A 13,090-nucleotide genomic window follows, 5' to 3' on the forward strand; every position below is an offset into this window, starting at 1 on the left:
AGGGTGATGCTTCCACTATCTCTCGCACTCTTTCTGTCTTTTTTTGTGTATTCCTAAACATATGACATACATATATTTGGTTTTGGCGTGTTCACAGCTCACAGTTGGAATAATAACATAATTTCCTATATGTAATGTAACTTTACTTAAAAGTCATACAAGTGAGAGGTTTTGCTAGCTATAAAACCAGGTTCAATCCACCATTTTCTACATAAGAAAATGCCTGTACCAAGTGAGGAATATGACAGTTGTTATTCATTCGTTTGATGTGTTTGAGCTTTTGATTAGGGACTTTCCTTTTTGAATTTTCCTCGGAGTTCAGTATTTTTGTGATTTTACTTTTCAATTTAAAATTGAAAACTGAATATATGCAACAGTCAAGTTCAATTTTTTTTTTTTAATTTCTGTTCCTACATGGACCCTCTTTTAAGCTCTATGGTTGTGCCACCATAAAAAATAAAATTGCTAATTAAGTTTTTTAATGGCTATGATCAATTTAATTAACTGTTTGAATGGATGCAATTTTGACAAACGTGTTTACTTATACCAGACCATACCAGAATTTATGCGTAATAAATGTGTTTGTTGACGTATCACAATTTTATATCCGAATCAACATAAAATCTATTCCTTTTAACACGGAAAACTATTTTGCCAGTGCCTATACCAATCCACGTAAAAAGAATAACCTCTTCCGGGACATCCACAAATTTAGACGAAAGACTTACATGGCCTACTTGCAATCGAAAGTAAATATGTCGTTTGACGTACGAGTTGACGTTTACATATAAATATTGACGAAAATGGTGTTATTGATGGTAATTAACAAAGAAAAAAAAATACTAAAAATTACATCAAATGAAATGTAACACTCACCTTTTACTTTGTTCTTGGATCAAACTATTTACCATACATTTGGAAATTATCTTGATCAAATCTATATTTAGAATACATTGTCAATACTTAGAAATACACAAATGCGTTTTCCAGTGCAACTGATTATGTAAATAGATTTAATACTATGGAACGCCACAGTTGCCTTATGATAGCGGTAATCATATCATTAAGGGTTGAGATATAACATGAAGCAAATTTTCTATACTATTACGACATGTGTCTGTTACTACTCTGTCAATTTGCTATATCACTAAGATAAATTTATATACTTTACAGACGCTTTGATTTAACATGGAGTTACCTTTTCATACCATTCTGTCATTTTACTTTGTCATGAAGATATTCTTGTGTACTATGAAGACACCTTGAAATAACATGGAGCTACCTTTTCATACTGATTTGTCATTTTACTATATTATTATTTGATTTTGCTATATCTGTAAAGTTTTTGAGTTATCCTTCTTTGAGTGTTACCTGGATTTAAATCTTAGTGATTTATAAATAGAACAAAAGTAATCAAGTTTGACAAACAGGTAATGTGAAGGTTAGAAACTGGTTAGGCAGGTTAATTTAGAAACACTAGTCTTGAGATAAGGTGTTGTCAGTATAACACCTGGACAGTGTTGAAGTCAGATGTTGAAAACTGACTGGAACTTGGAGTTGGAGTTTGACTATTGTCAGGGCAGATATTATATCAGGAATGATCAGTTCAGGAGAATTCATTAATATTTTGTCCATCAGGACAATAAAGAACTCCCAGGTAGGTTTTGTCACACAAACACACCATGCCCCGCCCTTATGTCTTCTGTTTCAAATATTCGCACGAGATATCAAATTTTGTTTGTCATATTGTAATTATGGCGCGCACGGTTGTCAAATTATTATGTTTATTCGGGATTAAATCGGTCCGTTATTTAAAATTGTGTTTTGTTTCTTTCCCAGGGGACTTGTTGAGTTATGGAAGTATTTTAGACCATTAAAAGAAAGGAGTGATAAGTAAAATGAGACAATTTCCTATATATAAAGTTGAATCTCAGATGAGGATAAATATATACTGTGTGTATTGTTAACATTTGATGGTTAAAATGGAACAGATAGTTTTCAAGTAATAAGTATTACAACAACCTGAATGTCTGTGTGGTTAAATAGTCCGTCAGTGAATTTGTTTCAGGACAATTACAATTTAAAAGATAGCAGAAACTTGGTTTGACAGTTTGTCCGAGAAACTGAAATATTTAACGTTATGTTGTCAAAGTATTGGTTTTTCAATATTTGTCAAGTTGACAGACAGTAAATTTGAACAGTATAATAATTCGGATCAAACGAGAACAACCTTTGAGATTTCTGGATTGATATAGACTTGTGATTTATGGACTGTGATGGACTAATTTATTTATTTACTTTTAATTTTAACTTTTAGTTATGTGTATTTAGTTCCGTGTATTTGTCATTGTCTATGTGAGATAGAAGAGAGGTCGTGGAGAGGTTGTTTCATATGTGTATATTTATGTGTTGTGTTTGTCTTGTGGTTGTGGTATTATTAAATGCAAATTTTTATTTAGTTTTGTTTGACGCCCAATTGACAGATCTATTTGATTGTCCCCTTACTAAAAGAACCCAGAAGTGAAAATTTCACTTCTTTACATTTGGCATCCACGGTGGGATCTGTCAGTAGGGTTTATACTAGTTGACTGAAATTCAACTTTGTCATGGACATGCCTAAGTGGATGTCCGAGTTAGTAGAAAAAGGGTGGTCTGTTACAGATTGTCTGACCCTGTGGAAGGAAATACAAGCGACGGAGCGCGATGAACGTGCAGCAGATCGTGATTTGAAACGTGCAGAGATGGAAAGAGAAATACGCATGCGTGAACTTGAGATTAAGGAGAAAGAGATAGCAGTGCAACAAGCTCTAGGTGTTGCAGCACCTGTTACTAACAAAGGAGATCAGAAATATAGTAAGTTACCAAAATTTATTGAAGGTCAAGACCCAGATGTTTTTTTTTTAAGTCTTTTGAGAAACTAGCAGCCTTGCATAAATGGGCAAAGTCTGAATGGCCAGTTCGTATTGTGCCATTATTGAGTGGTAAGGCATTAGAGGCATACTCTCGTTTAAGTGATGCTGATGGTGGTAATTATGACAAGATTAAAGATGCAATTCTAAAAAGGTATGAGTTAACTGCAGAAGCCTACAGGGAAAAATTTAGGTCTGCTATTCAGGAAAAAGACGAGTCATTTAGAGAATTCAGGGTTAAGCTAGAAAGGTATTTAGCACATTGGTTTGAACGTGAGAGTGTTGGTAACAGTTATGAAAAACTGTTGGATTTGATGTTGCGTGAGCAATTACTCCAAACTTGTAGTAAGGATTTAAGGCTTTGGGTTAATGAGCACAAGCCTAAATCTGCTCATGGAGTTGTTGATTTAGCTGAATCCTATCAAGTGGCTCACAAGATTGAGAGTCTTGTATCAGATGGTGCTTTTAAGATGAAACCTCAATCAGGTAATTATGGTGGTCAAACCAGAGGCTTACAGAAGGATTTAGGAAAGGGTAAGGATTTCAGTAAACCTAAAACTTGTTACATTTGTCATAAACAAGGACATTTGAGTTATGATTGCACTGAAAAGAAAGGTACGGAAAAAGGTAAGAAAGGTAGCTTTGGACTTTGTGTAGATAAAGATAAAGTTTTAGAGTGTGTACAAAGGAACGATGTTGATGAAGGTAAAGTTGTGAAACTATCAGGAGTAGCTGTAAATGCAAATTTTGATGAAGGTAAGGGTCCTGGTATAGAAATTGTAAAAGGTACAGTTGAAGGTAAGCCAGTATCAGTTTTACGTGACACCGGCAGTTCCACAGTTTTTGTACATGGTAGTCTTGTAGAAGGGATTGAGAGAACAGGTAAAATGAAAGATATCTGGTTAGCAGATGGATCTGTCAGAAACTGTGAAGAGGTATGGATCAATGTTACTACACCATACATATCTGGTTCAGTGTTGGCACTGATTTTAGACATACCATTTGGACTTAGTTATAGGTAATTATGTAAATACCTCTGTTCCTAAAGATGTATGCACTGAAAAAGTAGAAAACGATGGTAAGAATATTGATCAAGACACATGCCAGGCTGTACAAACAAGGGCCAAGAAGAAACAAGAAGACGAAAAAGAAGAAAAGATACAAGTAAGTATAGACAAGTTAAATGAACATGTAACAGAGAATATATTACCACAGGTAGGTAAGATGTATAGCAGAGATGAGTTAAAATTAGCTCAAGCTGACGACAAATCTTTGAATAAGGTAAGGAGCTTAGTTCAGGAAAATCCAGGACAACAGTCATCCTATTTCATAATGAAGTCAGGAATACTATACAGAGTATATGTGACTCCCAGTGAGGAAGAGATAAATCAGGTTGTTTTACCACAGAAGTATAGGGCCATAGTACTGGAACTTGCTCACGATATTCCTCTTTCAGGCCATCTTGGTATAAAGAAAACTAGGGATAGAATATTACATCATTACTTTTGGCCAGGTATGTTTGAGGATGTGGCTATGTATTGTAAATCATGTCATGTTTGCCAGTTGAGAAGTACAAAAGGTAAGTCAGCAAAGGTACCGCTAGTGAGTATTCCTCCAATAGATGTACCTTTTCGTCGAATTGCTATTGACTTTGTTGGACCATTACCGGTTACAGAACGAAAAAATAGGTATATTTTGGAAATTGTGGACTGTGCCACTCGATACCCAGAAGCTGTTGCCTTGAGAAGCCAAGATGCAGAGACAGTTTTTGACTCATTGATGGAAGTATTTTCTAGAGTAGGTTTCCCTGAAGAGTTACTTTCGGACCAAGGATCAAATTTTAAGTCGTCACTTATGTTGGAAGTATGCAGACTTTTAACGGTTGAAAAGAAGGTATCCAGTGTTTACCATCCTCAGACGAATGGAATGTGTGAGAAATTCAATGGTGTTTTGAAACGTATGTTGAAAGCCTATGCTTCACTAGAACCAAAGACATGGGATAAGTACCTGGTATATGTATTATTTGCTTATAGGGAGGTACCAAATGATACTACAGGTTTTTCGCCATTTGAGTTATTGTATGGTCGAAATGTAAGAGGACCACTGTCTGTCTTGAAAGAACAATGGGAAGAACCAGAGGATTGCCAATCGTCTGTACTTAGCTATTTGATTGAAACTCGAGAGAGACTGAAAATATTATCTGAGTTAGCACACCAAAATGAAATGAATGCAAAACAGGTACAGAAGAGGTATTACGATAAGAAGGCAAGATCGAGAGGGATTGAGGTTGGTACTAAGGTATTAGTTCTACTTCCCACTAGTGAAAGTAAACTGTTGGCTCAGTGGAAAGGGCCTTACGTTGTTACAGATAAGGTAGGACCAGTAGATTGTAAAGTCAAGGTAAGAGGTAAAGAGAAAGTTTATCACGTGAATATGTTGAAAACATGGTATGAGCGTCCTGAAGCACTGAAAAATGAGGTAGAATTTTTAGCATGTATAGATGTAGCGAAAGATAAGTTTGAAGATGAATACATAGATGTAGACTATAAAGTAACTCCTCAGCTGATAGGTAAAGAAACAGTAATTGACGTCAGAATTTCAGAGGATTTAACAGATGAGCAACATAGGTTAATCTCAGAACTGATCTGGGAATTCTTAGACATATTTACTGATGTACCAAAGTGGACAGATCTTGTGCATCATAAGGTAAAATTAATTACAGATAAGCCTGTGTATAGGAAGCCATATCCTGTTCCGTATGCACTTAGAGAGAAGGTTCAACAAGAAATTGATGACATGTTGAAACTTGGCATTATTGAGATTTCGGATAGCCCGTATGCAGCTCCAGTGGTATTGGTGAAAAAGAAAGATTCATCAATACGGTTTTGTTGCGATTACCGGGAAATTAATAAAATTACGGAATTTGATCCAGCACCGATGCCGCAGATAGATTCTGTGCTAAATAAGATAGGTAAGGCAAAATTTCTAAGTAAGATAGACCTAACCAAGGGATATTGGCAACTTAGTCTAGATGAAGATGCCAAGAGGAAAAGTGCTTTTGTGACACCGATGGGTCACTATCAATTTACAGTAATGCCTTTTGGTATGGTAAATTCTAGTGCGTCTTTTTGTACGTCTGATTAGAAAGGTCCTGAAAGACTGTGATGGCTTTGCTGATTCATTTATAGATGATATTGGAATTTATAGTGATACATTTGAAGATCATCTGAAACATATAAAGTTAGTATTACTTGCTCTTAGAAAAGCAAATGTAGCAGCTAGACCAAAAAAATGCTGTTTTGGATTCAGTAAGTTAGAATTTCTTGGACATATAGTAGGTGGGGGTGAAATCCAGCCTACACAGGATAAGATTCAGGCTATTGTGGATTTTAAACCACCAATGACAAAGAAACAGGTAAGATCTTTTATTGGATTTATTGGTTTCTACAGGAAATTTATGTCAAACTTTTCCAAGTATTCTGCATCAATCACAGACCTCACTAAGAAGGGCTTGCCAAACAAGGTAAATTGGACTAGTGAACATCAGCAGTGCTTTGACAAGTTGAAATCTATGATTGCATCAGAACCAGTGTTGAGAGCGCCTGATTTTTCTCTTACATTTATTTTATGTACTGATGCTTGTAACACAGGCGTTGGATGTGTACTTGAACAAGAGTTTAAAGATGGCAGACATCCGATTCTTTATATGAGTAAGAAATTTTCAGATGCTGAGCGTAGGTATTCGGTTATAGAGAAGGAATGCTATGCTATAGTATGGGCTGTGAAGTCTTTATGGGTTTATCTAGAAGGTAAGGAATTTGTTATTGAAACAGATCATGCACCATTACAATGGCTTCAGAGAATGAAGATGAGTAATCAGCGATTACTACGTTGGAGTCTGACCCTACAGGAATTAAAATTTAGAATTTCGTATGTGCCTGGTAAGTTGAACATTGTGGCAGATGCGTTGTCCAGGTTGGAGGAATAGAAGTCCCCTGAAATACTCCAGGTGGTGTGTATAGTTGTATATATGTTCATGAATGTTGTTCTTGGCAGTTATAAGATTCGGTCTAAATGATGTAGACAGGTAGGTTATTTTGTATCGGGTATGAGAGCGTGTTTGGGTTGGACAAAAATGTTATTTTGTCTCCTTAGTGGGGAGGATTGTAAAGTTTTTGAGTTATCCTTCTTTGAGTGTTACCTGGATTTAAATCTTAGTGATTTATAAATAGAACAAAAGTAATCAAGTTTGACAAACAGGTAATGTGAAGGTGAGAAACTGGTTAGGCAGGTTAATTTAGAAACACTAGTCTTGAGATAAGGTGTTGTCAGTATAACACCTGGACAGTGTTGAAGTCAGATGTTGAAAACTGACTGGAACTTGGAGTTGGAGTTTGACTATTGTCAGGGCAGATATTATATCAGGAATGATCAGTTCAGGAGAATTCATTAATATTTTGTCCATCAGGACAATAAAGAACTCCCAGGTAGGTTTTGTCACACAAACACACCATGCCCCGCCCTTATGTCTTCTGTTTCAAATATTCGCACGAGATATCAAATTTTGTTTGTCATATTGTAATTATGGCGCGCACGGTTGTCAAATTATTATGTTTATTCGGGATTAAATCGGTCCGTTATTTAAAATTGTGTTTTGTTTCTTTCCCAGGGGACTTGTTGAGTTATGGAAGTATTTTAGACCATTAAAAGAAAGGAGTGATAAGTAAAATGAGACAATTTCCTATATATAAAGTTGAATCTCAGATGAGGATAAATATATACTGTGTGTATTGTTAACATTTGATGGTTAAAATGGAACAGATAGTTTTCAAGTAATAAGTATTACAACAACCTGAATGTCTGTGTGGTTAAATAGTCCGTCAGTGAATTTGTTTCAGGACAATTACAATTTAAAAGATAGCAGAAACTTGGTTTGACAGTTTGTCCGAGAAACTGAAATATTTAACGTTATGTTGTCAAAGTATTGGTTTTTCAATATTTGTCAAGTTGACAGACAGTCAATTTGAACAGTATAATAATTCGGATCAAACGAGAACAACCTTTGAGATTTCTGGATTGATATAGACTTGTGATTTATGGACTGTGATGGACTAATTTATTTATTTACTTTTAATTTTAACTTTTAGTTATGTGTATTTAGTTCCGTGTATTTGTCATTGTCTATGTGAGATAGAAGAGAGGTCGTGGAGAGGTTGTTTCATATGTGTATATTTATGTGTTGTGTTTGTCTTGTGGTTGTGGTATTATTAAATGCAAATTTGTATTTAGTTTTGTTTGACGCCCAATTGACAGATCTATTTGATTGTCCCCTTACTAAAAGAACCCAGAAGTGAAAATTTCACTTCTTTACATTTGGCATCCACGGTGGGATCTGTCAGTAGGGTTTATACTAGTTGACTGAAATTCAACTTTGTCATGGACATGCCTAAGTGGATGTCCGAGTAAGTAGAAAAAGGGGGGTCTGTTACAGATTGTCTGACCCTGTGGAAGGAAATACAAGCGACGGAGCGCGATGAACGTGCAGCAGATCGTGATTTGAAACGTGCAGAGATGGAAAGAGAAATACGCATGCGTGAACTTGAGATTAAGGAGAAAGAGATAGCAGTGCAACAAGCTCTAGGTGTTGCAGCACCTGTTACTAACAGAGGAGATCAGAAATATAGTAAGTTACCAAAATTTATTGAAGGTCAAGACCCAGATGTTTTTTTTTGAAGTCTTTTGAGAAACTAGCAGCCTTGCATAAATGGGCAAAGTCTGAACGGCCAGTTCGTATTGTGCCATTATTGAGTGGTAAGGCATTAGAGGCATACTCTCGTTTAAGTGATGCTGTTGGTGGTTATTATGACAAGATTAAAGATGCAATTCTAAAAAGGTATGAGTTAACTGCAGAAGCCTACAGGGAAAAATTTAGGTCTGCTATTCAGGAAAAAGACGAGTCATTTAGAGAATTCAGGGTTAAGCTAGAAAGGTATTTAGCACATTGGTTTGAACGTGAGAGTGTTGGTAACAGTTATGAAAAACTGTTGGATTTGATGTTGCGTGAGCAATTACTCCAAACTTGTAGTAAGGATTTAAGGCTTTGGGTTAATGAGCACAAGCCTAAATCTGCTCATGGAGTTGTTGATTTAGCTGAATCCTATCAAGTGGCTCACAAGATTGAGAGTCTTGTATCAGATGGTGCTTTTAAGATGAAACCTCAATCAGGTAATTATGGTGGTCAAACCAGAGGCTTACAGAAGGATTTAGGAAAGGGTAAGGATTTCAGTAAACCTAAAACTTGTTACATTTGTCATAAACAAGGACATTTGAGTTATGATTGCACTGAAAAGAAAGGTACGGAAAAAGGTAAGAAAGGTAGCTTTGGACTTTGTGTAGATAAAGATAAAGTTTTAGAGTGTGTACAAAGGAACGATGTTGATGAAGGTAAAGTTGTGAAACTATCAGGAGTAGCTGTAAATGCAAATTTTGATGAAGGTAAGGGTCCTGGTATAGAAATTGTAAAAGGTACAGTTGAAGGTAAGCCAGTATCAGTTTTACGTGACACCGGCAGTTCCACAGTTTTTGTACATGGTAGTCTTGTAGAAGGGATTGAGAGAACAGGTAAAATGAAAGATATCTGGTTAGCAGATGGATCTGTCAGAAACTGTGAAGAGGTATGGATCAATGTTACTACACCATACATATCTGGTTCAGTGTTGGCACTGATTTTAGACATACCATTTGCGGACTTAGTTATAGGTAATTATGTAAATACCTCTGTTCCTAAAGATGTATGCACTGAAAAAGTAGAAAACGATGGTAAGAATATTGATCAAGACACATGCCAGGCTGTACAAACAAGGGCCAAGACGATACAAGAAGACGAAAAAGAAGAAAAGATACAAGTAAGTATAGACAAGTTAAATGAACATGTAACAGAGAATATATTACCACAGGTAGGTAAGATGTATAGCAGAGATGAGTTAAAATTAGCTCAAGCTGACGACAAATCTTTGAATAAGGTAAGGAGCTTAGTTCAGGAAAATCCAGGACAACAGTCATCCTATTTCATAATGAAGTCAGGAATACTATACAGAGTATATGTGACTCCCAGTGAGGAAGAGATATATCAGGTTGTTTTACCACAGAAGTATAGGGCCATAGTACTGGAACTTGCTCACGATATTCCTCTTTCAGGCCATCTTGGTATAAAGAAAACTAGGGATAGAATATTACATCATTACTTTTGGCCAGGTATGTTTGAGGATGTGGCTATGTATTGTAAATCATGTCATGTTTGCCAGTTGAGAAGTACAAAAGGTAAGTCAGCAAAGGTACCGCTAGTGAGTATTCCTCCAATAGATGTACCTTTTCGTCGAATTGCTATTGACTTTGTTGGACCATTACCGGTTACAGAACGAAAAAATAGGTATATTTTGGTAATTGTGGACTGTGCCACTCGATACCCAGAAACTGTTGCCTTGAGAAGCCAAGATGCAGAGACAGTTGTTGACTCATTGATGGAAGTATTTTCTAGAGTAGGTTTCCCTGAAGAGTTACTTTCGGACCAAGGATCAAATTTTAAGTCGTCACTTATGTTGGAAGTATGCAGACTTTTAACGGTTGAAAAGAAGGTATCCAGTGTTTACCATCCTCAGACGAATGGAATGTGTGAGAAATTCAATGGTGTTTTGAAACGTATGTTGAAAGCCTATGCTTCACTAGAACCAAAGACATGGGATAAGTACCTTGTATATGTATTATTTGCTTATAGGGAGGTACCAAATGATACTACAGGTTTTTCGCCATTTGAGTTATTGTATGGTCGAAATGTAAGAGGACCACTGTCTGTCTTGAAAGAACAATGGGAAGAACCAGAGGATTGCCAATCGTCTGTACTTAGCTATTTGATTGAAACTCGAGAGAGACTGAAAATATTATCTGAGTTAGCACACCAAAATGAAATGAATGCAAAACAGGTACAGAAGAGGTATTACGATAAGAAGGCAAGATCGAGAGGGATTGAGGTTGGTACTAAGGTATTAGTTCTACTTCCCACTAGTGAAAGTAAACTGTTGGCTCAGTGGAAAGGGCCTTGCGTTGTTACAGATAAGGTAGGACCAGTAGATTGTAAAGTCAAGGTAAGAGGTAAAGAGAAAGTTTATCACGTGAATATGTTGAAAACATGGTATGAGCGTCCTGAAGCACTGAAAAATGAGGTAGAATTTTTAGCATGTATAGATGTAGCGAAAGATAAGTTTGAAGATGAATACATAGATGTAGACTATAAAGTAACTCCTCAGCTGATAGGTAAAGAAACAGTAAATGACGTCAGAATTTCAGAGGATTTAACAGATGAGCAACATAGGTTAATCTCAGAACTGATCTGGGACATGGAGCAACCTTTTCTTACACTTCTGGCATATTATTTTCTTGCGACGATAAAGTCGTATACTACAAAGACATATTGATATATATAATATGGAGTCACCTTTTCATACTATCTTATCACCTCACTATGCTATTCTGACAGATTACTATATCATAATGATACATCTTTATACTATAAAGACGTATTGATATAACATTTAAGAAAACTGTAATATCAAATTTTCCCATTGAATAATTAAAGCTGATTTCAAATTTTAAAGTAAAATTCTTGGATTTAAAAAAAATACCAAACAGCAGTTTATTTGCAATCTTATATGCATTAGCAATCAATAATAATAGCTAAGTTAAAATTTTAAGTGTTTATTAAACAATGATATTTTATACAAAACAGTTTTCAACAATTTAACATTTGATAAATGAGTTGTTTACTAGACCATTCGACTATCATTAAAAACGACAGTGTAACGTTTGAAGTTAATCAAGCAAGGCATTCTCAAGATACAGCGCGACGTAACCTCTCCAGTTTTTAATGAATAAAGTCCACGAAACTAACATGCACGAAAGGTTAAAGTTTCACCAAAACGTATACAGATCTGAGACCATCACCACAAGATGAAATGTTATCACTATGAAAATAAACTTCAAACTTTACACTGCTGTTTTTAATGATAGTATAATGGTCTGTATAATTTGTAGTGAAATTTTTATTTTTCCTTCCAGAGTTATGGACTTTTTACATATTAAAATTGGGAGAGGCCATATTCACCTCGAACTTATTAAATTCTACGTAAACAAAAAAAAACCTTGTACCTTTTTTTTTATATTCCTTGGTCAGCATTACTGTTATATCAAAACGTCTTTATAGTATAAAGATATATCATAATGATGTAGTAGTCTGCCAGAATAGCATAGTGAGGTGATAAGATAGTATGAAAAAGTGGCTCCATATTATATCAAGATGTCTTTGTAGTATACGACTTTATCGTCGTAAGATAGTAATATGACATAATAGTATAGTAAAATGACAAATCAGTATGAAAGGTAGCTCCATGTTATATCAAGATGTCTTCCTAGTAAATACGAATATCTTCATGACAAAGTAAAATGACAGAATGGTATGAAAAGGTAACGCCATGTTATATCAAAGCATCTGAATAGTATATAAATTTATCTAAGTGATATAGCAAATTGACAGAGTAGTAAAAGTCAAATGTCGTAATAGTATAGAAAATTAGCTTCATGTGATATCTCAGCCCTTAATGATATAGTTACCGTCATCATAAGGCAGCTGTGGCCTTCCATAGATTTACCTCTGAGTGTACGCTATATGGCATATACAGCTGTCGATCATTGCAGGTAAAAGATAATATTTTGATGCAGAGAAAAGACGTCAAAGAAATAGGGAGAATATTTTTCATCTCGAAAAGGCTTTCAAATTACAAAGAAACAATTGTGTAGCCTTAAGAAGTACTTCGTTTTGATTATATTTTTAACGGTACCAATTTCATTGAACCAGATGCGAATTTCGACACTTATGTCTCTTCAGTGACGCTCAAGGCCAAAATATTTAAAAAATCAGAGACTCATAAAGGTGACACGGTAGTATTTTTTGGCCCATAGGGATAATGATAGCCTTTTAAGAATTTTCACCACTTTCTAACACTGCCCAAAATTCTACATACGAAGTAAACTGAAGTACTTTCATTATAATATTCAGAAATGAATTTGAATATGTATCATGACCGTTTACTTTTTTTGCTATTTTTTTAGCCTAAGGCCACTAGTGCTTT

The 13,090-nt window shown here is 35.4% G+C and overlaps 1 protein-coding gene across 10 annotated transcripts in view; it reads right to left on the reverse strand.

The window, feature by feature from the left end:
• LOC127725357 (2'-5'-oligoadenylate synthase 1A-like) overlaps positions 1-13,090 on the reverse strand; it is a 308,747-nt gene that overhangs the window by 270,958 nt on the left and 24,699 nt on the right. For 4 of the 10 annotated variants that reach the window (XM_052232291.1, XM_052232288.1, XM_052232289.1 and 1 more), the window contains exon 1: positions 877-989. The exons of the other annotated variants lie outside the window; for them this stretch is intronic. In XM_052232291.1, coding sequence (XP_052088251.1) covers positions 877-911 — 35 coding nt within the window. In that variant the 5' untranslated portion in view covers positions 912-989. Of the gene's footprint in view, positions 1-876; positions 990-13,090 lie in introns of those variants that run through there. 10 annotated transcript variants of the gene reach the window in all.

The sequence above is a fragment of the Mytilus californianus genome, unplaced genomic scaffold (genome assembly GCF_021869535.1).
Source record: "Mytilus californianus isolate M0D057914Y unplaced genomic scaffold, xbMytCali1.0.p SCAF_15, whole genome shotgun sequence".
Classification (NCBI taxonomy): Eukaryota; Metazoa; Mollusca; class Bivalvia; order Mytilida; family Mytilidae; genus Mytilus; species Mytilus californianus.